The 27522-nt window shown below is 34.7% G+C and overlaps 1 protein-coding gene across 5 annotated transcripts in view; it reads right to left on the bottom strand.

Annotated features, from left to right (window-relative positions):
- Positions 1-27522, bottom strand: part of REPS1 (RALBP1 associated Eps domain containing 1) — a 57533-nt gene that overhangs the window by 2582 nt on the left and 27429 nt on the right. For 2 of the 5 annotated variants that reach the window (XM_026844381.1, XM_026844385.1), the window contains 15 exons: positions 27330-27457; positions 26700-26862; positions 26339-26402; positions 25349-25503; positions 20504-20625; positions 16040-16120; positions 12956-13043; positions 12009-12110; positions 7735-7804; positions 5640-5758; positions 4822-4886; positions 3681-3866; positions 2172-2267; positions 1436-1584; positions 720-825 (listed from right to left, as the gene is read on the bottom strand). In XM_026844381.1, coding sequence (XP_026700182.1) covers positions 720-825; positions 1436-1584; positions 2172-2267; positions 3681-3866; positions 4822-4886; positions 5640-5758; positions 7735-7804; positions 12009-12110; positions 12956-13043; positions 16040-16120; positions 20504-20625; positions 25349-25503; positions 26339-26402; positions 26700-26862; positions 27330-27457 — 1694 coding nt within the window. Of the gene's footprint in view, positions 1-719; positions 826-1435; positions 1585-2171; positions 2268-3680; positions 3867-4821; positions 4887-5639; positions 5759-7734; positions 7808-12008; positions 12111-12955; positions 13044-16039; positions 16121-20503; positions 20644-25348; positions 25504-26338; positions 26403-26699; positions 26863-27329; positions 27458-27522 lie in introns of all 5 variants that reach the window. The other 3 variants (XM_026844383.1, XM_026844382.1, XM_026844386.1) reach the window with 3 other exon arrangements.

Here is a 27522-nt window from a genome sequence, read left to right on the forward strand (position 1 = left end):
CATTTTTCATCTTTCCTCTTACATGAATTTTACTGTTTATTAGAGTCAAGGTGCGTAGTAAGTGAAATTCAGGCTTGATAGTTGTTAAAATTACCTATCTTCCAGTCTAGAGAGTACCACATTAATTCATGTTTACATTTGAGATTTTAACTTGATAATTAAAATTAGATATCATAGGGTAAGAAAGATGTCAAAGGAAAGATGTTAAAATGGTGCCTACAGATAAATCCAAAACAATAATAGCTGATCTAGATAAACAGATGATTACTGTTGTTCTTAAACTGCAAGTGTTATATTCCAGATTATTGTATTTGTTTAAAAATATTCATAATTTTATTAATAATTTAAGGTTTACCTTTTCCTTCATAAGAAAGCAAGCCACTTCAGCTGCTCTTCTCAATACTGCTTTGAAAGTATCGACCACAACAGTTACCTCAAATTATTAATACCGAGTTGAGATCTCTGCTTTCTTATTTTTAGTGTAGCTAAAAGCAAATCAGTAACTGAAAAATGTGTTTTGTAGTAGTAAAAGCGGCCTTGTAAGTTCATGAAGCTTGTCACAATTACGTATATTCTACGATCTACAAAACCAGCTAAATATTTTATATCAATATCTTCTACTATGTGTATCATTGATTTGCAGAGATGCCTGTTACTGTGTGTCACTAATATCTTGCCCTTTCAGACTCTTCACTAACAGACTAAGATTATGGAATTACCTTTAGTTGCTGCTGTAGTTCACTATTCAATCTGGCCAGAACAGTGTTGGTTTCCTTGTTACGTCTGATTGATGCCTGAATTGCCTTCTTGTCTTTCCCCACTGATCTGAGAATATATTATAAGTATTGTAGTAAGTCATTTCATCACTTAGCTAAGTATCTCATCTACAGTCCCTCTTTTTTAAATGAGCAGAGTCCTATTTTCAAATTTTTTTAATCTTGTTACACTGCTTATTTTCTTTCCTCTGCCTGTCTCAACCTTGCTTGTTTGCATACTTGGATTCAATGAAACAGCAAGCAGCACATTTTAAAAACTTGTTATAATCAATTTTCTGAAGTCCAAACACACCATACCACATTCATTTACCTCAAAGCAACTAATGTAATAGTCTACTTTCACACGAGGACAAGACAACTGCACATTTTGGACTGTTCATAGCGACCATTATTTAAAATTAAACACTACCATGTTAATACTTCCACCACTTATTCCCAACATACTTGCAGAATTTAAAAAGATAAAAAGTCAAGATCTGTAAAAGGTCTTACAGTAGTAAGAGGCTTCAGGATGATCTTGTTTAAAAAACAAAACCTTTAAACTGCAAATCTCATTCAAACACACTGAAATTGTTTGCAACTCCTGGAACAGAAAGCGTGTATGCTGTTTACATGTAAACTTTCCAGTAACAGATGTATTTATACACTTCTTGGGTTACCTAGGAATAGATGGCTGTGAAGCAAGAACAGCAGCTATGACACCTGTTTTCTGTGTAAGTTCCTCAGCTTCAGGTCTTAGCTCATCTTCTGATTTTAATCTTCTGCGAATAGGCTTTGGTGGTGGAGCAAGTGGGGTAGTGCCTTTACTCTAAAGAGGAAAACAGAGCCTGTTAATTTTCTTGGATTATAAACTGGTAACTTGTTCGTTACATCCTAAAACCAGTTATTGAGCTAACTGAATTTACAACCCACCATGTATTTTCTGATGGATGTCTAGTTGCATTCTCATGTGGTCTGGAAAACAAGTACTAAATCCTACCTCCTAGTGGAATGGCAGTAAATTGCTGCACACTGACAACTGCAAACAGAAATACCATGGTACAACTGACAATTACAAATATGCAACATCTCAGAGCCTGCTTTCCCACCAGTAATTATGTGTCTGTAACAAAAAAAAGCTACCGTTAACCAAGTTCTGCACTAAAAGTTTTTCTCTTTTTCAAAAATTTGAACACTTACAAGTATCTTAATTTTCTGCTATCTTGAGAATAAAGCTAATCGCGATTGTCTTCTGATGCAAAAATTCACCATACACATGCCTATTTCAAGCACATATTGGACCTAAGAAAACTGGGTTCAAGTGGAAGCGTATGAAGTTGCTGTTGCAAATCAAGACAGACATATAATCATATACATCAGACAACTGCGCTCTCCTTTCAAGTGTATTTTGCATACCACGCTAGTGGGGACATTAGCAGGTGCTTTGTCTTCAACTCTTCCATCTGCTTTGGCAACTCTAAGAGAACTTGCAGAATCAGAGGGCTTTTCAACCTAAAGGGATATAAACTATATTTAGAAAACTACTTCTTAACAAATATTTCATTCAGCAACAGTTGGAATAAATACAAGTATGCCGTGTTTCTGATACATACATACAGTCAACACCTAAAATCCCAGTTCAAGACTACTTTAGAAGCACAAGCTGGAATACAATACCTGCTTTAGAGCAAAACCATCTAAAACTATCTTGGTCACAAACACTGTTTTGGTGAGGGAGTAGCTTACAGAAGAAGCACATAAGTAAAAAGCTGTACTTCCAGAATCAACTTGTCAGACCTGTCTTTTGATACAGAAATTAAGATTCGATATAGAATCTGAAACCACTATGAAAAAAAAAGATAAAATATTTACTTGAAAGTACTCTGTTCTCAAGCATTGTACTCTGGATGTTGGAAGAGCTCTGAATAAAGTTAAATCCCCAATGTTATGAGGCACTGGACAGTACAAAGGAGGCTGTGGCCTGATGATAAACTGCTACAGCTGTTTCTGTTGTTACATTACCACCATTATCTACGTGTTGCTGCCAAAGGTTAATCCCTCCAATGGAACACACTGTAACTGTTCCACATGTACCTCAATGCAAAACAAAGCTTAACTTAAGCAGTTTTCAGGAGCAAATTAAGCTAACACAGCTGATTTTGCAATGACATACTCAGGGAGTGCTCAAATGGTTCTACATCACTGACCCTCCTAATTAAGGGAAGCAAGAACATGCTGCTGATAGTTGGGAGAACTTTAAAGCACCACTAGTACTTTTACAACTCTGGATGCAGAAGGGCCCTAGAGAACTTACCACCTGGATGAAAGCTACAAATTATGAAAGGAAAACATGAAGTAATTCATGCAATAGCAGTAAACTACTGTGACATTAATAGGAATAAACCCTGAGGCTTCCAAACTTGTAAGTCCTGTGTCTGTAGTAGGAAACAAGGTTTTGTAAACTTCTCTAACAATCTATTATAGAAGGATGCCAGAGTTCTGTTCACTTCAACTGTTTGACCAATGGCTTTGAACAAAACCAGTTTAGTGGGATTTTAGCAGATGTTTATGACACCTGACATCTCATTTATTAAGACAGACTGCTTTAAAACTTACCAGTAAGTTATTTGGAGGGCTGGCAAAAGTGAGCAGAAAAGTTTTGCCTGTGCTAAGTCTTATATGCATCAACATAATTACGTTTGTGTACATATATGCTAGTAAGTACAAAATCTTTTGAATTACAATCAAGAACTGAGAGGAAAAGAACTTCTGCCTAGGTGTTTGTCAAGTATCAATTAAGTGTAGCAGTGTGTAATGTAATCGTTTTCTAACAATGGATTGGAACACCATAAAAAAACGTTTTAACAAATTCTCATTCTTATTGATGGTATTAAGCAATTGACCAAGATCTTCACTTCTACTCACCTGCAAGACTTCTGAGTGTGTTTCAATTTCATCTTCTTCATCTTTGTTTACACCTGAAACAGCAAATGCCTCAAACTGGCTGAAGTCTGCAAAATTTGGCTGTTCTGGTATTTGTTGAGGTGAGGTACTGGTATGAGCTATTAGACCTTCAGCATCTACTGGGCGATGCACATGAGGACCTGCACCCTGCAATTAAAAAAAAAATTGTGACATTATTCTTAACATGGTTTTCCAATGCAAAGAATTTTGCCAAACAACAATTTGTGACAGAATGTTAAAGATTATTTGCCTTTGTAGCTTTCTGTAGTAGACAAACATACATTCTGTCAATAGGACAAAGTGCATCTCATCTAAGACACAAACAAACCACTCCGTGTTTCTAACAATAAATATTTAAGAGAAAAGGAAGTTCAATCAGATTGCTATTATCCAGAGAACGAGACCAAAGATGGATTCACTGTAGGACTAGCTAGACTCATAGACGTTTTTGCTGTAACACAGTCCAGCTTGGCTCTGACAGGCTTGATACAGATTTTTAGTCAGTTCCATAGGGAAACACGTGATCACACTGTATGGACTATGTCTGTCACTGTACCCTCTCTCCTTACATATGATTTCTGAATCCACTGGCTGACTTCAATTGCTTGTAATTCAGATTCTAAAAAGTAGTTGAAAAACAACTGCAAACAACTGATGACCAAGTCTGACAAAGGAATGAGTGGGATCACTCCTTTTTGGGAGCAGGCATGTTACATTAAAGTATACCCTGTGCCAGATGGATAGAAGACAAACACTTATTTTGCAAAACTTTAGAAGATTGCTGTCACAGTCTGTGTTATGGCCTATTAGCTATACAAGGGCAGGTGAAGAAATGTGAAAGGTGTAACTTTCCTCTCTTACTTACAACTCAGAGCTCCAGAACCACTCATTCTTCCTCAATCTTTACTTTAATCCCTTCCCATGGTTCCACCAGAAGCAATTCTTTATTTAGGAAAGGCTAACATTTGGCTATTGTCTAGGTTTTACCATCATTCACATCCTAGTGATTTCAAAAAATACCAAGCAATGCTACTAATTTGAGATAAATTAAAATGCAGAGTTAGATAAAGTTATGGGTATGATTTTTCAAAAGTGACATCACCTGTGAAGGCTGTGGTCTTGGAGGCACTGCAGGGGGATAGGCAACAACTCCTGTCTGTTGCTGTCCTGTAAAAGAGGGATGGTGTTTGGCCAAGATTGTTACTCTTCACATTACAGTGCTATCTAATTTTTTGACTTTTCAACATGAAGAAATTCTGCATTCTGCCTACATACTAACCTGTCATATTGAAGACTACAATTGTAATGTCATCTCCTTCCAAATTTGCACACAGACAAAACAAAGAATGAGAACATGGATCTTGTCCTTTGTCACAGCTCAAAGTACTAGACACAGTCACACTTTTCTGATCTTAGTCTTTTTTCTTTTACCCTCATTCTACATTCTTAACATTTCCTCATACTTTGTCATCCTGAATTGAAAAGTACTGACAAGTCAGAAGTACAATAAAAACCCTTAAGCAGAGTATCAGAAGTGAACTTTAATAATTTCCTCTGAAATGAAATACTTAACACCCATTTCTAATACATCTGATATGAAAAGAACTCTTGAAAATTTACTGGCAGATGCAGCACATGACACGTAGGTGCACTACCAAAATGTTATTTCCTGACTTTGGTTCCCACATGCATTCAAAGGACTATGCCACAGCATTCAGAATTTACTTCTAAATTCTCTGTTTAAGCAAAGTGAAGTACAAATTTTAATACAAACAGGAAAAGCGACATTTTCAGCTTTTTCATCAGAAGCAGTGTGTTAAAAAACACACTCTAAATCTTTCTTCAGAAGAAAAAAAAATTGTCTGCTTCAGGAACATATGTGCTAAAAAATAATATACACTAGCAACACAGTGTACCTACCTGGGGTAACTGAAAAGGATCTGTTCATATCTAAAGATGATGATCGAGAATGAGAAGGATGAGGTCTTGGAGGGGGTGGCGGTGGTGCAGCGCTATCTGGAGATGTTCCTGAATGTGATCTGCAAAACATACAAGCTTCTGTACTTATTTTAGGCAGCTACAACAGAGCTAAAATTCAAAAGTTCTTCAAAGTACACAATTAAAAAATAAAGTTTAACAGATGAAAAAGAGACTGATTGCTACTGATTATGAACATTGCAAAGTCAGTTTTAAAACTTCTGGTATTCTTTGATTTCACAATTGTTTTAATATTTCTATTTACTCAAATCTCCACTATCCAAATTATTCTTATAGTACCACAGGTAGTTTAACTTTGGGAAACCAATAGCTTGACACACATCTCAAACAGTGGTAGTTCAGGAACAGAGAATTCTAAATATGGTAACTCTATCCAGATGGTAGTCACTATAATTTGCAAAGTATGCAAGATATACTCAACATCCTGATTAGGTTTTAAACAGGTTAAGTTCAATGCCATTGAAGAATACTAAGTTTCTGTTGGATCTGACTCCATGTATATCGAGCTTATGGAGTAACTAAGTGTACAAGATAGCTATCTAATTCTCTGCCCAAAATTTTTCAAAACTATATACCTGGTACCATCTTCAGAAATTTTAACTCATTCTTAGGCAGGATCACCATCTAGTGGATACCTGTTGTAAGTTCATCGAGCACACATGCAGAAAAGATATTGGAATGGAATACTGCACTAAGTGCCACTTAAGTGGGATTTACTGTATACAGTATTTCCATACAGCTTCTATTTAAAAACAGCCTGCAGAAACCTCCTAGCTAGATGAATTTGAGGAAGACAGGTTTACTGATTTCCTGAAATGAATACAGCTACTCTTTCACTCAACTCATAAAAAAATGGTAAAATATTTTCTACAACTGACTTCTCTAACATTCTTCTGTAACTATCTTAAGATATAAAACTAGGAGAGAGGTAAAAGGTGCCTAAGTTTCATGCAAAACCTGAAATTCCTGAATGTTTAAGTCCAGAATGAAAACTGAGTTATAGCAATAGAAAAATTTGCTTTCTTAATATACTCTCCAGGACAATGCTTCTGTAACACTGCATAACCCTCTAGCTGACAAAATGCAAATCTAACTACAATGACTGCTAGGGCCATTCCTCTAGCTAGTTTAGTATACAAGTCACAAGTAGGATCAAAAAAAGAGAAAGTGGTTTAAGGACATTCCTGAAGTATCATTATCTGATACAGCCTTGTCAGTTTTTGCTTCTTGAAAATATAAAAAGTAGTCTGGACTAATGGTAGGGTTAAGGACAATGTCATCTCTATAAAGTCACAATTGGTAGAAAAGATTATCAGTGGAAGTAAAAGAGGAAGTGGGAGAAAAATTTCCTGGGTGGACACTGCCAGAACTGTTAGATCTGGACAGAAGCTACATGTGCCATAAAGTGGCAACTCAGAAAGCTTCACTCATCTACACAAATTCATTAAGAAAACCCATCCCAAAATCTGAGATGAAAAGAACATGCTGAAACCATCATGTTGATAGTGCAAAAACATACATAGAAGCAGGACAGACAATCAAATTCGCCATTAAGTAAAAAGGGTGAAAAGACATTTTCAAGCTGCAGTACTGAGAGGCAATTGCAAATCTTTCTTTGCTGTCGAAGTCACCCTAATTATTTTTGGTTTGAAACTTACCTCCGAAACTGATTGTAAGGCAGTATTAATGGCATAGCTGGTTTTTAATCCTATTCAGGCAGATTTAATGGAACAATTAGCACCAGCTAGTACAGCATACCCTCTTACGTCAAACCATGCAGTTATTGGTTATGTGCCTGCATAGCTTTCTCCAATCCCTTAACTGATGTTGGGCCTTTGACTGTCCTTCATTTTATAAAAGCCTATTATTAAAAGAGAAGAATTACTTCCGTGATATTTCTAATTGTTATGAATCTATTTAGCCATTATTTTACAAGCTAGTTGTCAAACAACCAGAAGCTCAGAACAGGCTTCTCTAAACACCTTCCATTTATTTTTTCAGTTGCTACTCTACTGACCGTTGCCGTGTTACAGTGCTTCCGATTTGCTCTGGATCTGAAGTATAGGAGTCCGAACTGCTGTAACCATCTGCTGGTAGAAGAAAGTACAAAGTTTCATATTTGTTTTACATCATTAATATACCCTAACAGATATAGAGATATAGGTAACATAATTTCAAATATTCAATTTTTATTTTTGAAAAGGTTATGCCCTTGTATTACTTTCGCGAAAGGTATTATCTGGGCAGGATTCAAAATCCTTGAGTCTGAATAATTGAAAGATCCAATACAAACCAACTCCCTTTACCCAATACTATGAGTTGTTGGTTACTACTGGGATGGACTGAAGAATAAACAGTGACAATAATGTTGTATTTAAAATACAAAAAGTTTCATAAGCATAATTTTTAAACACTTGACATTCTATCATTTCAACAATATAACCAGCAAGAGGTAAGGCACATCCAAGGAAAAAAAAAAAAAAGAATAGGATATGCTTGATTTTAGAAGTGCTCAAGGATTGTCACAAACCTTAGAAGCCAGAGAAAGGAAGAGATATGTACAGCATACAGATTAACTCAGAAGCTTTGCTATTACTGTAGCTTCAACAGTGACAGTCAACTCTGGTTTAGACTAAATCTTTTTAAAAGCTTTCACCTTTTGGCTAAGGCAACCTATGAAAATGAAAGATGCTATTACAGCATCATATAGACAGCTTCCTTAAGGACACCCTCACTCTTAAAAGCTGTGCAAAGCTTGAGAATTTTTCCCCAGAAACAAGGAGTCTCACCAAAACCCACATGATTTGTATGGAATGAATGCAGACAGAAAAATTGACCTCAGAACAAGGGATTGTTCTTTTTGACCTTTATCACAAGGGATGATTCCAGGCACCTGGTAAAGCACAATTCAAGGTGGAAAGTCAGTGAGACTCACCTGACTAGTTATCAGTAAAGAGGAAAATTCTACTCAAGAATATCAAGGTTTTTCTGAATTACTCAGTCTCAAAGGATTACTTTAGCCTCTAGGGACACTAAAGTTTACAAAAGCTTTAAGACACATCAAACAGGACCCAGAGACAAGAATCCTGCAGAGATGACTTTCCTGTTCAGGAAGGCACATTCTTACCCATTATGTTTTGTTGGGGTTTTTTTTTGGTTGGTTGGTTTTTGTGATGGTTTTGGGGGGGTTTTTTGGTTGGTTGGTTTGGTTTTTGGTTTGGTTTTTTTTTTTTTTTTTTTCCCTTAAAATTGCAGGTACATTTATCTAGTGAAGTTGGCTTGAGACCTTTACCATGCACAGCCAGCTAAGGAATACCTTATTTCAAGTTCATTTCAGATTATAAATTATTTTGCATGTTTACATGTGTGTCCCTATTCAATGAGAGCTACAGAGAATTAAAAAATGAGATCTATATACACTTCTTTAAAAAAAGAAATAGAAATGCCTATCATGATCATCAAAAATTTAAATGTCATCTCAAGTGAGAAAATTAAGTTTTAATCAGAATTTAGTTATGTGGTAAATGACATTATCTCTCTCCAAATGAAACCTCTAATGCTGCATATATTTCTCAAGGAATTCAGGATGTAATATAACCTAGTCAAACAAGAATTAATGTAATTACACTTCTAAATAAGGAGAAGTAAGCCTTTCTGGATCAAGTAGTTTTACACCATTTCAGTACAAAACTACCGTGTTTACACTGATAACAGAAGTATTTCTAAACTAATTTCAAAGACATTTTGACAGTAAACAATTTTAATAGTTACATAAGGCAAATCATGGTCACTTCGTAAATGTAATCTTCATACTGCAGCAATATTGGCTAATCCAATCTCATGAGTTTAAACACAATCTCAAATCTAACAGAATCCTTTCCCAGTATTGCCAGTAATGTAAGCATGATAGTCAGGTAAAGTTCCTGTTAAGATGGATATAGAGCCTTTTGCAATGTTATATTTGTCCTCAAGGGAAGTTTCTTCTTTTTAATGTCAGTAATACAAGTTAGTTCCCAGCTTTGTATTTCATTATGAAGGAAGGTGATTCAGATTGTCCTTCCCTTCTGATGGTAGTACTCATGATCTTGTTTATATCATTTAGCAGAAGTTTAAAACAACATATTCACAAAATTGTCTTTAATGACATACTGAAGTAACATGTTGCTTTAAAGTTAGTACAATTTGGGAAAACAGTAATTTTTACTGATTTTTACTTGTATAATAACAGTTTCAACACTTTGGGTGTCCAGCAATGAGAAGAATTATTGACAAACCTCTCTAGTTATCACTTTCTGAGGTTACAGATCCTCTCTCCTTTGTTCCAAATCACAGAGTTTACTGAAAGATAATTGTGCAGTGCCTATGCCTACTGACTTCCTTCTTATTTTATGCAATGGAAAAGTTTGTCCCTGCTTCCTGGCTTAGGTCTGAGCTGATATTTACAAACTTTGAACTTCCAAGCTGAATTACAGTTGATGTAAAGCATGGAAAATAAGGACAAAATGCTAGTTTCTCAAGATCAAGATGATGCTTATAAATCTCCACTGGTTCTCAGTTCAAATACTATTTTAATATATTGAACCATGAACAGCAGACTATGAGAAGTAAAATAATTAACCTGAACTTGAATTTTAATCAATAAAACACTAAGAAATCTGTACTCTTCTGTATAATGCAGGAAAAAAGCATATGAACCAAATATCCTAGAATAAAAGCTCTGAAGAATATCCATTTATGAAACACTTCCAAAACAGCTATGTATTTAGAAAAAACAAAACTAATTTAGAAAAGTACTTGCTTAAATATTGAGACTCCCTATTCTCAAATGAATTCTGGCACAGATAAACAAAATCAAGCAAGTAAAGCAAACACTGAAGAATGAGCCCAGCTCAAGAAGTGTACTACAGACATTGTCACTGATTTAGCATAGAAGGTGCTCAGATATACTACTAAAGTATTACACCAAAGAACATTAAGTAACATAATTATCAAGACAACAAGTCTGCACAAAAAAAAAAATCTGTTAGATTTACAGTGTTTAGTATCAGAAATTCATTTTCTAGAGTTAGCTTGTATTGAACAATTTCTTCAGGATTCACCTGAAAGGTGTTAACCATCCAATTTACTTACACTATTGACAAGACCCATTTCTTCAGCTAAAGGATGGGCATCCCTGATAACTACAGTCTGAGGCACTGCAGTGTAACAAAGCTGCCTTGTAATGTGGTTTGTTTTATTTCACTACGTTCTTCCTCTGAGGGAAGAATACTTCTTGGTATAATTACAGTTACAGGCCCTTTATCAAAGTTTAAGCTACATTCATATAAGGAAAAGGGAGTACAGAAGGGCTCTCAGAACTTAGATCCTGCATATAGTAGTAGTTTCCCCACTCAAAGATCATTTTTGCTCATTGTTTCTTTTGCATCTAAAGACTACCTAGTGAAAACAGAACTCTGTTTGAAAAGAAATAAGACAGGCTCGAGACATCGCTCAGAATGAAGACTGTCACTGAAACAGAGTTCATGAGGAAGGCAAAACATATTGCAAAAAGGCACTTTCTGAATTACTCCTGTTTTACAAACCAACCAAAAGTACTTCTGTCTTAATAATGCAAATGACTCAAAGTAATGAGTTCTTCAGACCTTATTCTTACTGAACAGAAGTTCACAGCTTAAAGAAAACAAATCTCAAACAGACTACAGAGATTTATTCAGGCTATGTATAATTTGGAATCTCCGTCAATATTAGAGAAGTGGACTAATCAAACTGAAATAATGCAAAATGTTTTGGACACAGGAGATACTTAAAATCAAAAAGGCAAATAAACAGTTGAAAAGTTGTACCTAAAAAAGAAATGTAGAAATCTATCACATTTTCTTAAACCAGATGAGAATTGCCTGAAAATTTTGTGGTCAAAAGATTTTTGCTCTTCAGAAATCATGTTGTTACATGGTTCTGAGTGAAGTAGAATGAAATGCTACTTAGTCTATTTCACTTTCTATACATTTCAATTTCTCATCCTAAAATTAAGATAAAACAGGAAGATGGAAAAGAGCTGAAGAAAATAAACTTTTTTGAACACATATGGCAGGAAAAAGTCTCCAGTAACATCAGAATATTCTTAATTACTACTTCTAATACATACTTTGTGTCAGAAATGTCTCTATTCTTATGATTAGTTTATCTCATTTTACAGCTTCTGCTATCTAGCAAGTTTTCATTCACTGAAGAATATCGGATCTACATTTTGTAATGTAAAAAAATGAGATCAGAAAGTAATTTGATACTTACTAACTGTATTTCCAGCTGTAAATTTTACAGATGAACTAATTTTGTTTTCTTCTGGGAGATCAGGTGGTTTCACAAGTAGTGGGCTAGTAGGATTAGCATGATCTAGATGGAAAAACAAGTCTAAATAAACAAATGTATTCAAACTAGCCTTTACTTCTCATGCCAAACCTTTACGTTAGTTTTCTACCCATATCTGAAGAGCTGCTTAAAGTTTCTGTATTTTAACACTTTTGGTGCATGAATTATTTTAACTTTAAAGTTTTACATTGTAATAGCATTATTTCTGTTTCTCAGTGTTAAGAACCTTAGGGAACCTTTACCTTTTTACAAGGCTAAGCTAAGGAAATTTTAAAAGAAATGTGTTGTGGACATCTGTTTACGCTCATATGCTGAAGACTGTGCATGAGTTACATAGCTTTAGGAAATACTGGCATATTGAGACAAATCTATAAACGGTGACTTCACTGTTCCTCAAGGAAAATTATCAAAACCCACCTTGCTGCTTATTGACCAGAGTATTAAAAAAAAGCCTGCCAATGCTCCCAAATGCTGTCAGGTTTCAAAATAAACTTTGTATTTCTGACCACAGTAGACAAGCTTTATTAATGCAGGCTATGTTCTCCATCTTCACAGTCTCCTTCAGTATTTCATAAGGGAACACAGACATCCTGCTGGAGGCCCAAATCAAACCTACATCATGATGCTCATGAAATATTCCAAGCAATGATCTCCTATAGATGGTGACATCCCCACTGTAGCAATTGGCCAATTCAAACCCTGTACCTATTTGAACAGTACTCTAAATTCTTAACTCAGAGAATCTAATTATGCTGGTTACAACTCCAGATATATTCATCTAAGGAGAACAAAAAAAGTCATCATGTTTAAGGAAGCAAAGCCAACTAATTGTACAAAACTTTCCTCATTAGCAAGAGAAAATATCCTACCACTTCCAGTTCTTTTAAGCTCCATTTCCTGCATGTGGATTTTGCTTGGAGTCATTCTTATGGGAACTGGGTGCACAATTGCAGTGTCCTGTGGAGATCAGAGTCAATTATGTTAATTTAGTTTTAAACTGTTCTGCTTATCTGGCACCATGTAAAATGTCATTTCTAAACAAAATTTCATAAATTTTATTTTTAATCAGGTCCAAGGAATTGAATATACCCATAAAACTAAAGGTCTATATTAGCTAAAGTTTTCTCTAAAATTTTATAAGGTGTAACCTAGCAAACTACTTTAAAAGGGCACTAGAAATGTTTCTACAGGTAACCACACTGTGAACGGGACCTGAATTTTACCAGCTTTCCACTATCATTGACATACTAGATATGTTACTCCAAGTACATACTCCAAAAAAACTCAAAACAATCAAAACCCAGAATATTCAAACCTCCGCTTTTCTGCTTTACCTACGATACCTTAGAAACTTTTAGAATCTCTTTAAATGGTATGAGTAATTCTTGACAAAATAGATACTTCATAGTATTTTAAGACAAATAGTTTCAGGAGTCTTTAAAATGGTAAATTTTTCTAAACTTTAGGATAATAAACCCTATGGAATATACCTCTAGGTAGGCACTGACATTACATTTAGGCACCTTCTTTATAGTTCAGACAAGTACTCCATTTTGATCTACTTTATAGACAGCCCTTTCTATTTGGTTTGGAGACTGTAAATTAAAATCTCAAAACTTTTTATGTTTGTTCACAAGTAACCTAAAAAAATGGACACAGCTGTCTGAGGGTTTTTTTTTACTGTCATCTATATTCAGAATGTATGAGTGGGATAATAACAGCACAAAAAAAAATTTCCTATATTACAGTCCCTGGAAGTATCAAGAGGTTTCAAAATTACCCTTGTATCAGAAATTTAGAATGTTCTGACTATTCAAGTCAATCATTTTCACCAAGCATAATACATTTACATTAATAATTTCTAAAACTGTTTAAATTGACTTGCAATACTCTTGCTGCAAATACAAACTTTAAAAACCACTTTCTAGTCACAGCTAGTACACTCTTGTTGCACCAGGCTTTTAGGAAAAAATATAACTTTAAAATACATTGCCTTCCCCCCACCCACCCTCGTAATGGGATTATCATGCAAAGATCACTCTTGCCATAACTAGATACTTCAATACTCTTCTGTAATCTAACGTGCAGCTACTATAAAAATCATGTCTCAAATAATTAAATGGATTTTTATATAATGTATTAATTCAAATAATGAATCTCATTTTACACTGAGTAACTTAACATGTTACCAACTTCCATTTACAACTGGCAAATTAGGTTCCCATACCAGGGGATGAACGTACTGGTTTACCTTTCCACTTATCTTTTACATTCAAAGCAGCTGCTTTTCCAACAAAGAGAGAAAACAAGTCTGTGAATTTACTCTTTAGTTAGTTATTAACTGCTTGAGAAAGCCAGTTCTCTTCTTTGGGAAAGCAGGTGTTGTTCAAGTACATCAGTCCCATCCCTCACTGTTGAGACTGCTAAAATAAGAAGTCTGCACACTACTACTGAAAAGTTCCTGTCACTTGTTCTTATTTTCATATGAAGATAAAGACTCTAAAGTTCTATTTCCAAAGTCTATTACCCTAGCAAGCATCAAAGATGCTTACCGTTATTTAAAATTCTTCTCATCTAGAAGCACTGCATGAAAACAACTCAAGAATGTGATCTCCCAGTGTATTTCTACTGAATTTCTGTTTATACACATACACACACACTCACACATATGGCTATATATGAGTTTTCCATGTGTCATCACTGTTCTACTTTTAAAATAATGTGTGGGAAAAAATTTCAACAGAGTTGTTATTTATGTGTAAAAATAAATTACTATCTTACTGTGGAAAACAAGACAGTGATAGGTTTTTACCATGAAGTAATTGTACAGAGTAAGAAACAACCACGAACTGATTCCCATAAGGCTCACTTCACTGACACATAAAAATACAGTACATTTAAGCCAAAAAAGCATGTCTCAGATTAAAAGGGCTGGGTTTTGCTTTAAGGATGACATTTTCATTTGTTTTGAATGTTTACTAAAGACAATTCTGAGCACAAGGAACAGTGCAGTTTGAATTCTAGCTGCCAGCATCCAGAAATACTATTTACACATAAATATCAGTGTTAGAGTGGAGCACTGATGTATTTAAAGTATATGTATATTTATTATATCTTTTCAGAAGTGACCTGTTTAATACTAAAAGCAGTTAAATATGTATTATGTACATCTATTATATTTTGTCAAATGGACACTAACACCATAATTAATTAAAATGGACACTAACAATGGTAATTAAATCTCTAAGAAAAGCAGGATGAAAGCAGCAGCCAAATACTGAAGTAATTTTAATGCATTTCAGTACTGTTTCAATGTCACATGCTGTGAAGTTTAAAACCAGCAGAACTTGAAACACTGTAGCGAGTATCTGGAACCCAAACTTGGCAAGATATTTAACAACATAATCCTTCAGAGTACTCCTCGCTGAGTAAAGCATTAGAACAGCACAGGTTTAGCGGGAGAAATACTAATTAATAAGTAACTTGGTGAAAACATTAGGAATATGAAATACCACACCCATTAAAGCCCAGTAGTTTTTTCAGTGAAGTTGGTGTCTCCTAAGAGTTTGTGCAAATCAAGCTCTGCAACTTGAAAAAAATAGAACACTGAAGATAATCTAAAACAGGACTGGTTTCTCACAGAGTGGCCTTTGCATTGACTTATAAACATTTAAAAAAAACCATGTTTAAATACTTTGTGTAATACAGGTTTTGATAGCAGTGTTTTATTACATCAAAATCAAGGGGGAGGGGAAGCATTCTTTGCACTCAGATATTAAACAGGAGCAGTACTAGAAAATTTATATTTCTAAAATAAGCAAAAAAAAAAAGAAGCCTGCCACCATTCCCCACAAAGCAGTCTATGGAATCATGCATAACAGCTAAATACAATGAATGGAAATTCAGTGTTAATAAAATTAATTTCAAACAAGCAAGCTAAGTGATTGACTTACAGGATCAGCTGGTGCAATGTTAGAATCAAATTGGGTCAGAGTTTGTGAGCTTGAAGAGCGTTCGCTAAATGTCTCCCACTGCTGAACAGACAGAGGAGAGAAGTCAGCATGATAAGAAAGATGGGAGTAAAAGATCACTGAGGAGATTTAGCACAGTAGTTTGGAGGTTGCACTGGAAAGTACTATATTTGCACTGGAACGTACTTGACTTGGAAAGCACACTAATACACATTAAGTATTTCTATTTCAGTCTGAGATTGTTGTGCAACCAAGTTTGTTATCTGTCAGTATATTGATCTTTATGTTCACATTTCATAATGAAGATACAGATGCACAGTCAACACAGAAGTACCTTCAGAGTTCATGTTTGCTAATGAAAATCATTCAAGTAAAAATAGTTAAGCTATTCAAATACTGTAAAGATAAAATCAGTGACATATGTATATTTGTAATTATAAAATCCAGAGAAAGGTTCCTCAGCTTTGCAGCTGCCAAGTTTCAACTGTATTTCATAAATGCTGATTTTCTTACAAAATCCCAGGCAGAAGAACACTGAGCAGAGTACTCCAATTACACCAGTTCAGCTTGCCAGTGCAACCCCGAGAAGTGATTCTATGCCATAAAAGAGCATTTTTACAAGTCTAAACCACTGACAAGGCAAAGAAATAAATGTAAACACACTGTTGATTGCTTAAAGCAAACAAGTCAATCTCTGAACAATTTAATAAAATATAGGCATGCTGTATCAACACACGGCTGTCAAGAGTCCTCATGCTTACTAAGTCAAGCTACAGCCACAACTGGATCAACAAAGTACTAAAGTACATAAAATTAGTCCGTGATCCAGAAACCAGATTACAAATCACAATAGGAATGATAAACTTGTTCTATTTTGGTAAAATAACCTGTAAATATTAACCAAGTTTCAAACACTACAACAACAAAAAAAAAGCCAACAAAATTTTTAGTGCTCAGAAAACTTGACAAAAATGTTAGTACAGTTGTGAAAACAAATCAATATTCTTGTCCCATCTTTACAAACAAATCAATGTAAATGATTCTAAAAGATACAGGACAAACTATATGGTGTTAGTCAACCTAATCTCATGTGTTCTTTTACACTGAACTATATTTGGTGAATGACTTGCATGTGAACCTAGCTTAACCCAGTTATTTTAGAAATAACTCTTTATGGAAATTCCTAAATAACTGTTTTCAAGCAGCTGAAATTAAATTGAGAAGAAGATTAACTAAAGTTGTAAGTGCTTTCATACACGGTGGCATTTTGTTGTAGAGACAGCCTTATTTCCTCATTTCAAACTTTAAATTGAGGCAAAAATTATGGGATACTGTTTATATGGGTTTTTTTGGGGTGTGTGCTTCCTTCCTTGTTTTTGTTTTGTTGTTGTTTTGGGGTTTTTTTTTCGGTTTTGTTTGTTTGTTTAAACACAAAACTATGCCCTTCATAGACAGAATGTAACAAGAACTTTTTAGTTAGGACATAAGGTTTTCCTTCCTAACTGCTCTGTCTCACTCCCTGTATTAAACAGTTCATCTGTGTGTCACTCCACCCCTTCATGAAAAGGCAGCATTGCAAGTAGTTTGGAGCTATACAAACCTGTTGAGTGAGACAGTTTTTACTAAATCAGAAACTCAGTGGCCAAGTTCTACAAGCCTTTCACCTGGTTTGGCCTCTTGTGTTTACACAGTTGCTTATTTTCATAAAACATGCATTAATACTTCCTTCAGGACTACCACCACCCTTTTAAACTTGGTTTGACCAGTGGCTTCAAAGTTACCAGTGAGACTGGCAAACAGATCACGTGATTACAGAAATATTGTTTCTTAATTTTCCAAAACTGCCATAAAGGCATACAGCATCTCTGCTATATTCTACCCCTCTGAAGCCAAACTGCAGTACATTTATTACTTGTCCTCAGGCTCCCTAGCAGGGCACAAATGAACACCAACACCTCCTGACTGCTCTGGGGAATATGGTATCATGCTCCATGCTGAAATACTACCAGAAGCTAGTTACTGCTAATTCCCTGTTTAATAGAAAGCTACATATATTAGGAATCCACTGGACTGCATTTCAAGCTGTGCAAGGTTTAAGAGCATTGACAATATAACTCATTTGCTAGGATAAAACTCCTACTAGCTTAAACTAAAGTACTTATCCTCTAAATTGGCAAAGATGTTTCAGAAATAAAACTCACAGCAACCTGAACTGTTACTAATAAAACACCAAGATATTTGAAACAAGGTGTAACAGTTGTGGACTCAAAAGCAAATCTCTGTATCTGTGTCAAAGCTAATAGGGCCATATGACACTAGACTAGGTTTTTCAACAAAAATTTAGTAGACTTTTCAAGGTTTTTTTAAACTCTTAGACTTCAGGCTTGATGGAAAAGATGTCTGAAGTGAAAGAAGTGATGAGTGAAGAAATGAGAACATGAAGCATGTAGTATTCAGACTTAGGTGGATTTTCATAGTGGTCTTTATTTCAAAGTTTGAGACTGATGCCTTGGTCCATACATGTGAGCTTACACTAACTGAACCTGGCAACTGGAGTCTGAAAATCAACTATGAACTAAAAAGAACAGAATAACCAACAGTTTTGAAACTAATGGGGATGAAACTGCCTGGAAAGACAGATGATGCAAGGATGTGTAGGTTTTTCAAGCAATTCATTTGTTGATGACAGTTATAAGAGGTTCAAAGAGGAAACAGAGTGGTGCCTGCAGTAATATCGGAAATTTTTTCATGGCATAAAAACCTCAAGGACTTTGACCTGAGTCATGCTGAAAAGAAAATGTTGAGGAGCAAGAAGCATGCACAGCAATATAGCTGAAAAATCAGAAATTCCTTTGTGTTAAAACAGAAAACTCTTAAGATTTCAACTCTTATTTTAGTATAGTTAGTATTTGGTAATATATTTAGCTTAAGAACTTTCTCATGCTTCTTAAAGTTTTAGTAGACTTTCAGAAAGAAAATACCACATTATCTATCTGAATGGACAAAGTCAGTTTTGTAAGACAAAATTTTGACTGATGGAAAATCATCATTAACTTTGTTGCACTAGTGTAATTATGCTATTTAATTGGTTTGAGTTGCATGGGACACTGAAGGAATCTGTTCAATTACAATGCAGCTTACCAAATGATTAGCTTATTAAATCTTTATTGCAAACATGAGGGAATGTATCAATGCAAGTTTTAATACAGTTGCAGACAGTTAGCAACAACTGAGTATCTGCTCACCTCCCTCCTAAAACACTGCTTCCTAACACAGTCTAACAGCAACAGTCACTCTCTCAAATAGAACAACTAAGAAGCACTAAATTTCCTACGTTTTTTTATTTGGTAAGGACATCACTGTGAAGCTTTTGCCCTTAAGAGGGACAGCAGACTGTAGAAATTCCTTGCTTTCTGAGAAAGAAAATCTCTGCTCCTAATCGTAATCATAAAAATATACTTTTGTTCTGTTTCATACTAACTCTCTTTTGATTTGCCTTTTCCTACCAGTTGAAGTCTAATGAAGACAGACACAAAAAGCTCTTTAAATAAGAGAAGCAGGTAACATAACGCTCAGCGGCTGACCGAACTATCTTAGATGTTAAAACAAGTTGAGAGTCTCAGATTCTTAAAAAGTTTAAAAAAAAAGTAATTTCAGTACTTCCCCCTCCCTTATAATGAAAAATAAACTTCCACCATCTTTGTAGTATGGTTACAGTCAGGAACTTATTTGAGTTGCTGAAGTAGCTCTTAGAATAAAACACTGGTTTATTCTAAGTCAAAGGCAAAATGTTAAAACAGAGCAAAAAGAAAAACTCTAGGAAAAAATCCCTTAAAGGCTTTTTAAACAATGGACATTGGTGGAAGGGAGATTAAAAAAGTCCTTTTGGTAACTTCCATTTCAAATTCTGACAAAATACAGCTTTAACATGTAAGACTGCTTATAAAGCAAATATGTATGGTAAAGGATGATAATGCAGCAGCACATAACAGTAAAAATTCAAATGCTATGACTTCTTTAGGTTACTGGTGAGAATCACCTCCAGAAATAAGTCTCGATGTCTGGATCCATAAGAAATTTATTTTAATGGTTTGCAAAAGTGTTGGCTGTAAAAGCCCTTCTGAGTAACAAAAAACCTCAACCCAAACCCCGAAATTGAAAAATTAGGAATTAACTTTTCCATTAAAAGCTATGACAAATTTTTTTTATTAATATAAAGCTTAATTAACATTAATGACATTTTAAGTAGTAGCTAATCTCACAATGAGACAGAAAAATCAGAAGGAAAACATTACCTTTTTTACAATTTGACACGTGTAGAACATCTATTGTTCTGCTAACTTTTTCCCAGTTTGTAATCAACAATCCACTTATGATGAATTATGGATGCAGACACAGTTTAGTTATGGACTGGCAATGAAATAACTCTTAAATAAAAGTGCTAACCTCACTGCTCTGATTCAATTCTGGCCAGGTCTGGTTTAGGGATGGCATTGATGGAGACTTGCTTGGAGGTGCTTCTGCTGGAGAGCTGGAGTAACCTACCTCACCAGTCTGTTCTCCAACTTCTGAAATGACAGGAATCACTATAAACCAAAATCATGAATTGCATTCAGTTTATTCTCAGAAGAGCTGCTCACATCTCATGGAAAGTGCAAAGTACTCTTTGGTTTAATCTTTTCTGAGTAAATACTTAGCAGCAGACAAAAAACCCCATTCAAGTCAAATATACTATTTATCAGGTGCTATTCTTATTTTGAGGATCTTTCTGAAAACTGAAGATTACTCTGTACCATACTATCTTCCTGTACTTTTTTTTTTAAATAGCAATTTTAGATTTTTACTCCATGTAGAAATAAATACAATTTTCTTACATTATAAGAAAATGACTTCACATTAATGTTTATTACAGCAAATCCACCCAGAAGTTTATCTTACAGTAAAATACTTCCTTATATGAAAGGTTAAAGCAAAACTGGTTTATCAATGCAAACACAAACCAAAAACATAAAAACTGAGAGGAAAAGCATTCCCTTAGTTTATTCCCAAAAAAATGTTTTAAGTTTTAAGCCTCCTTACTGAAACAATGGTGTTTCCATTCACTACATTTTGCAAACTGAGGAAGTCTAGCAGCTGTCACAGTGCAACTGTACATTCTTAGTATTATTTCAGTTTTCTGAGCTTTCAGCAAGTACAGTCCCTTGCAGAAACACTCCTTCAGACTTGTACATATTTTCATGACGCAGCATGCTTATTTTTGCTCTGTTCAAACTATAAGAGAATTGGGTAAGGTAAATCTGAGCAGCAGACTAAGCATTCTGCAAAACACAGTAAAATTCTGCTTACAGTGTCTTCTATTTTGCTAGATACCACTATACAAGCTAAAGCAATGCATTGAAAGCCTCACAAAACTGAAGCTCAGGCTATAACTCTATATAACTGCATAACGTATCAGGAACAGTTGAAAGAGTGACTGTTAAGTAGCTAGACATATTAAGATGTTTGAGGCCCAAAGAATTAAAACTGCACAAGAGAAAGATGGCTTAATTCAATTACTATTTTAAAGGACTGCTCGATAGATAGGTGATTTGAGGACAACTGCCACAAGACTGTGTGATGCACTGTACCAAAAACTAAGATGGTTTTTAAAAGGGACTGGTTTCATGCTCCTGAAGAGCTGAACTCTGCAGCCTGCTATTCTGCTATGGCAGTTTAATATTCTGTCTGCTGTCTTCCATTCAGAAGAAACTCATAACAAATCCAGTGTCAAACTGAACTGGAAACACTTGAATAGTCAATAGTGACCAACTGCACCTTTGAAAACTAGCAACTATCCTCTCCAAAGTGCTGCTGGAGTCAGCAAGAGACACAGCCTGAAAAACCACACAAAACACTGAAGTCCAGAAAGAAATTGATTGTCTCATCTTGAGGCCAGGGGAGACTGAGGTTCTACTGACATTAAAAAAACCACACATAGAAACCAGTAACTCAACAAAATTTCAAAGGGCTTGTAAACTTCTGTAAATAGCCAAACATCAGGTTGAGATTCAATGTTACCAAAATTGTGCCCAGCACCTAGTAGTATCTTGTACCACTGTCCTTTAGGGAAAATGGCTTTACAAATTATTCCAGATAGAAACTGCATCTAATACTTGCTTCAGGCAAAACGCATCTGGCAATAAAAAATAGGCTACATCAAGCTAGTATTTACAGGTGCAATGATGTCACATGTGGTTACTGCACAGAAAACAATATGACAGTGGTAATGTTTTGGGAACACATACTGCATGTCAATTGCTCTGAAATGTAATATAAATAAATTTTTTCTAATGAGTTAACAATCAAAATTCTCATTTCAATAGTGGTGCACTAGATAACTGTTAAAGACAAGGTCAAAAGGCTGAAAACTGCTGTGGATAGGCTACAGACACCTGTAATTCAAGGAATTTTGCAAGTATCCAAACAAAACATCCTGAAGACACATACGGAAAACTTCAGGCATTAAAGTAATTAAATTGTGTAAGTAACAAAACATGGCAGATTTTTTTTTGTACAAAGAAATGTCATTGTTAGAGCAGCCCAAACAAAAAAATAATCACAGAAAAGCAAAACTTGCTTTTAGTTTTGTAAAGGGTTGGTAGTGTTTACTAACTGAGATAAAACTGAGTTTAAGGGAAACTATTCACATTTATTTACATAACAGGAAGTGAGACTAGTATTTTTTTCAGCTGCAGATCATAAATTCTGCCAAGACAGATGCAGATGCTATCAACAGTATTCAATTCATAAAACAAACGTATAAACACTTAGAGAGGTATTTGTACAACTGCCTAACTTCATGCTCCAATTTTCATTCACTGCATTTTTCTTCTAAAGGCTGTTCATACACAGAGATATCTTGCTCATTCTGACATTATCTACAGATACCACAACACAATACAACACAAACTCTGCTCTCCTAAGCAGAGAATCCAAATAATTCTTTGAAGTATATGATCCAGTTTAAAATACAAAACCCATTCAAATGTATTGTAGAATTACCACTTTATTCTAAGAACTTAATACACCTAATTTCTCTCTCTAGTCAGCAGGAAGATACCAGCTCTTCTTTTAACATTTTTTTCTGTTAAAATTCTGTACAGGCATAGTGCTATACCAGAAAAATGACTAACTATATAAATGCTTTATTATACAATAGGTCTGTGTCATGTGAGAGAAATACATGTCCCTGGTCATGAAATCAGATGTAAGAGAAGACAAATACATTAATGGTGTGGGACATCTGCAGTTTGTCACATAACAGATTCACAGGGGCTGATGAGGGAGTGGCTGTCAAGAGTAGACCACAATTCCCTCCCTCTGTCTGAACAGAGACATAGGGTGAAGGGAGTCCTCTGTTACTTTTCTTTCTGCTGGCCACTGGTTCAAAAGTCAAAATGGAAAGAGACAGCAAGTTTCAAGCGCAGAAGCATGGAAGATCAAGGGGAAAGTTGTCAACAAAAGGACAGAATTATTAACGGTACTGTTAACACTTCTGAAAAAGTTTACCATCTTGCACATTTGGTTAAAAAGACATTCAAGCAATTCACCTTCTTGAACAGTTTGAAAGCATGTCATTCACACTGAGGCTTCAGTCAGTCAAACTGAACAATTTATTTGAGAAAGCTGTATCCTATGAAAAAAAAGAGCCCTCAAAGAAACTAGTGCCATACTTTATAGTTTCTATTTCTGAGAAGGATGTTGAAAGCAAGCTTTATTGAAATACAGCTTTTATGGGAACTAAAAAGAAAAAATAATGACAAATTTAAGTGGTTGATCATTCTAGGCTGATTTACAACCCTTAAGTTGAACCCCTGTAATTTAACATGCATACTAGTCTGCACATAGACCTCTGAGGAACTTTTAATTTATATTAAAATAGTAAATGTATACTGGAGATTTGGACTGTTGTAACTACAAATAAAACTACAGCTGTGTCAGTAACTTCTCCTAAAGTCTTTGTTCAGCATGTAAGTTCTGGTGATAAATCATGTTAGGTGCTAGAAAAGGTGCTATTTCCAATAGTGGTGGCCCACATCTAAAAAAAATTAAATCTAGTTAATTAAATAAAATTCAACAAGCAGGTTTGCAAGATCACTTTTCATTGTAGCTATTAATAACAGCAGAATCAAGTACCAATCAGAACTTTTTTTTTTTTTAAGCACAGCTTAGGCAGCAATGGTAGCCTTTTAACATTCACTAGCACACAAAAATTTTCCTTTAAAACCCGTGGGAAAAACATTTTTTCTACTTTTAAAAGTAGTTTTTCTCAAGTTTAAAGACTGCTTTGTACCTCATGAAAATAAGTCAAAGTTTTATATTAACAAAGTTGCCTGTAAAGTAAGACCAATAAACATACATTAAAAAACCCACTTTCTGGTTTAATGTCCAACTTACAAAGTTTCCAGATAACTTCAGTTAAATGGTAGAAGCCTTGAGTTCTACTACCAATAAAGGCAGAAGAAGATCAGGTACAGTTTGTTTTTTGTTATTGTTTTTTTAAAAAAAAAACAAACAAACAAAACAACAATGGTTTATACAAGTAAGTGTTACTCTATTTCTTATCAAGATTTTTGCTTTGCCATCACCTTATCTCAAAAGTACATGGAATGAGTAGGTTTCACACTTGCTAGGTGTTCATCCAATGAATCATATGTATTTTTCATGAACGTCTTCAACATAGCAAAATGTTTACTCATATGAAAACACTTGAGTTGCAGCTGACTGCTGCTGGAAAAGTTTTTTGACGTGTCTAACTACTCCCACAAAAAATGGTGTAATTATTAAAACAGAGGTATTAAGAGCCACAGTATGTAATTTAAGAACTCATCAATAATTGTCAGATGAAAGTCTTTGATATCCTACAAACACAGTATGAAGAGATCCCCTTTGAAGTATTTTGTAAAAAAATAAAATTCTGGGAAATCATAGTGCCTGTGCACTCACTATAAGCTGACTTCCCAAGCAAAGACTGCTGTTAAAAAGTAATCTAAAGCAGTTTTGAAATATTCAGTTTCCTTTATCTGTTTTAAAATAAAAAAAGATGGCCAAAACCATCTTGTTTTTAAACACCCTTTTACATAGAACAGTAGTCTGCTTTTCAGTTATGGGACTGAATTTTTGACACATATTAACAAGCAGAACTCACACTAATGCCTTATGCTCATACAAACGTATCAATATCTGCTGATATGCTCTAACAACTATACCATCATTTGAAAACAGTGAAATTAGTGTTGATGTGTGTCTTACCCGTCGAGTCTTCCAAATCAATCAGTTTAGGCATTAAACTTTCAGGTAACTTTTCTGGCAAATCATACCCATTCTTCCTAGCAACTACCAGATGAAACGCAGCACAGAACTCATCCAATGTCAGTGCACCATCTTTATCAAAATCTGACAGTTCCCTAAAAAGGAAAACTTAGTATAAATAAAATTTCTTAAGGTTATTTTATTTCTAAGTCATACTTCTGTTGTACTACTTGGAAGGTCAAACAATGCAGTCTATAGTTAATTTTACCACATTAAACACTGCATAGTAGCACTACATGCTTTACTCTTCAAAGAAAATGAGCCTTCATTAATAACATTTCTTGAAGCTTAAAAATAATTTAACCCATTTTTATCTCTCTGGGTTTTTAACTCATTTAAGACAAAAATCTTGCCTCAGATTTTTGGCAAAGTATATTAAAGATACTATAGTGCTGAGGCAACATGATTTTTAAATGGGAAAATACCTGAATTAGAAATCATTACCTTGAAAGAAACATCAAATCTGCCAAGGTAATACATTTAATTATAGCATGTAATGATACAGTACAAATACAATGACATACAAGCTTTGCACCAAGTCAAAGCTGAATCTGTCATCAAGTCCACTAAGTGCATTTAAAAATATTTTCATTGGTACATTTCATTTAAGTTTACTTAGACTTGAATAAATATAGATAAGGAATTACTTAATTTTAAATGCAGCATTAATAAAAACCTCAATTAAATTACTTCTTACTCTGAAGTGCTTGAAATTTATTTAAAAGCTCAAAATGCCTTGTAAATAGTGATAACCTAGACCCATTAAAGCTCACTGAAGTAATATGTAACGTAAATGTGAGTAGGACTGAACATACTAGAGTACTGGTGAAGTTTCACTTAATACCTTCTAGTAAGTAGATTATTAGATGACTGACAGATAGCTATCACCTTTCTAAATAATTATCCTGAATAAAGACACATTACACTTACCAAATATGAGAAAGTTCAAGAATAGGTAGTTTTGACTTAGTGAAAAATTCTTTAGCTGCAGATCCTGAAAAATTACAACAACCATTTTTAATATTGAAAGCAAGTTAAATCATTAGAAGACTTAGTTATGGTAAAGGAGATGGGATATTTTAGCAAAGGTTTTGGGAAAACTGGCACTAATTACTAGGGTTAAACAAAGGAAAAAGGCAAGTTCTTTCTTGAATTACACTGGAGTTTACTAGAACATTATCAATAAAATGCAGAACTTTCTTCAAAATGGTATGCAAACCTAAGTACACAACAAAGTCTTTGTAACAAAACTGCTGCACCCACAATTATATTTTTTTAAAGAGTAACTTACCTGGTATAAATCCATTCAGATCAGGTTGAATGGTTTTAAACTGATTAACATAATACTGCCTTTGTTCATCAGTTATTTTCCAGGGGTCATCATAACTACTTGATTGCCTACGAATTTCATTTGTTGTTGTAGCTGATGCTACAGTTCGTACTGTTGTCTGGTCCTGAAATGAAATATTTTTCCTCAGTATTATCTACCTAAAATGCTTCTATGAATTCTCAACTTCTTGCCTTCAAGAAACAAAGCATAATTAAATCTCACAGTAGTTTAAAAACTGAAGGAAGCCATCAGATTGCATCTACAGGGTGACAGGGTATTTTTGCACACTGATATATATGGATAGGAATGACTGCAGGTATGTAAGCAGAAAAAAAAAAAGTACGGCACATATGCAAAAAAGCTAAACGAATGTTTTGAAGTCGTAATTCTTGACATATTTTAAATTAGTAGCTTTCAGTTAATCATTCCAAATGAAGTCTACTCAATGAAACAAGTATCTGCTGGGTAAATAGCACTGAACAGACTACAGCACAGATACAGGGTAAACATCTACAATGAAAATTATAAAAAAAAAAAAGATTGCAACATCAATCTGAATGAAGCAAATCAAATACCAATAAAGTGTCACACCTGGACAGAAGCAGGATGCATGGCTAAAAGAGCACTGGTTGGTGGGGTATCTGCAAAACTGACCCAATTTTCTTGATGGGGTGGTGGTGAATGGCCAGACCATATGGGATCACTAGAAGTAGATGAGCCTGAAAGTAGAAGAAACATTTCCTTTTCAAAAGACAACCCTGAAAACTGAGTAAGAACTATGGAA

This window comes from Athene cunicularia (genome assembly GCF_003259725.1).
Source record: "Athene cunicularia isolate RWA chromosome 3 unlocalized genomic scaffold, athCun1 chr3_part1, whole genome shotgun sequence".
Lineage (NCBI taxonomy): Eukaryota > Metazoa > Chordata > Aves > Strigiformes > Strigidae > Athene > Athene cunicularia.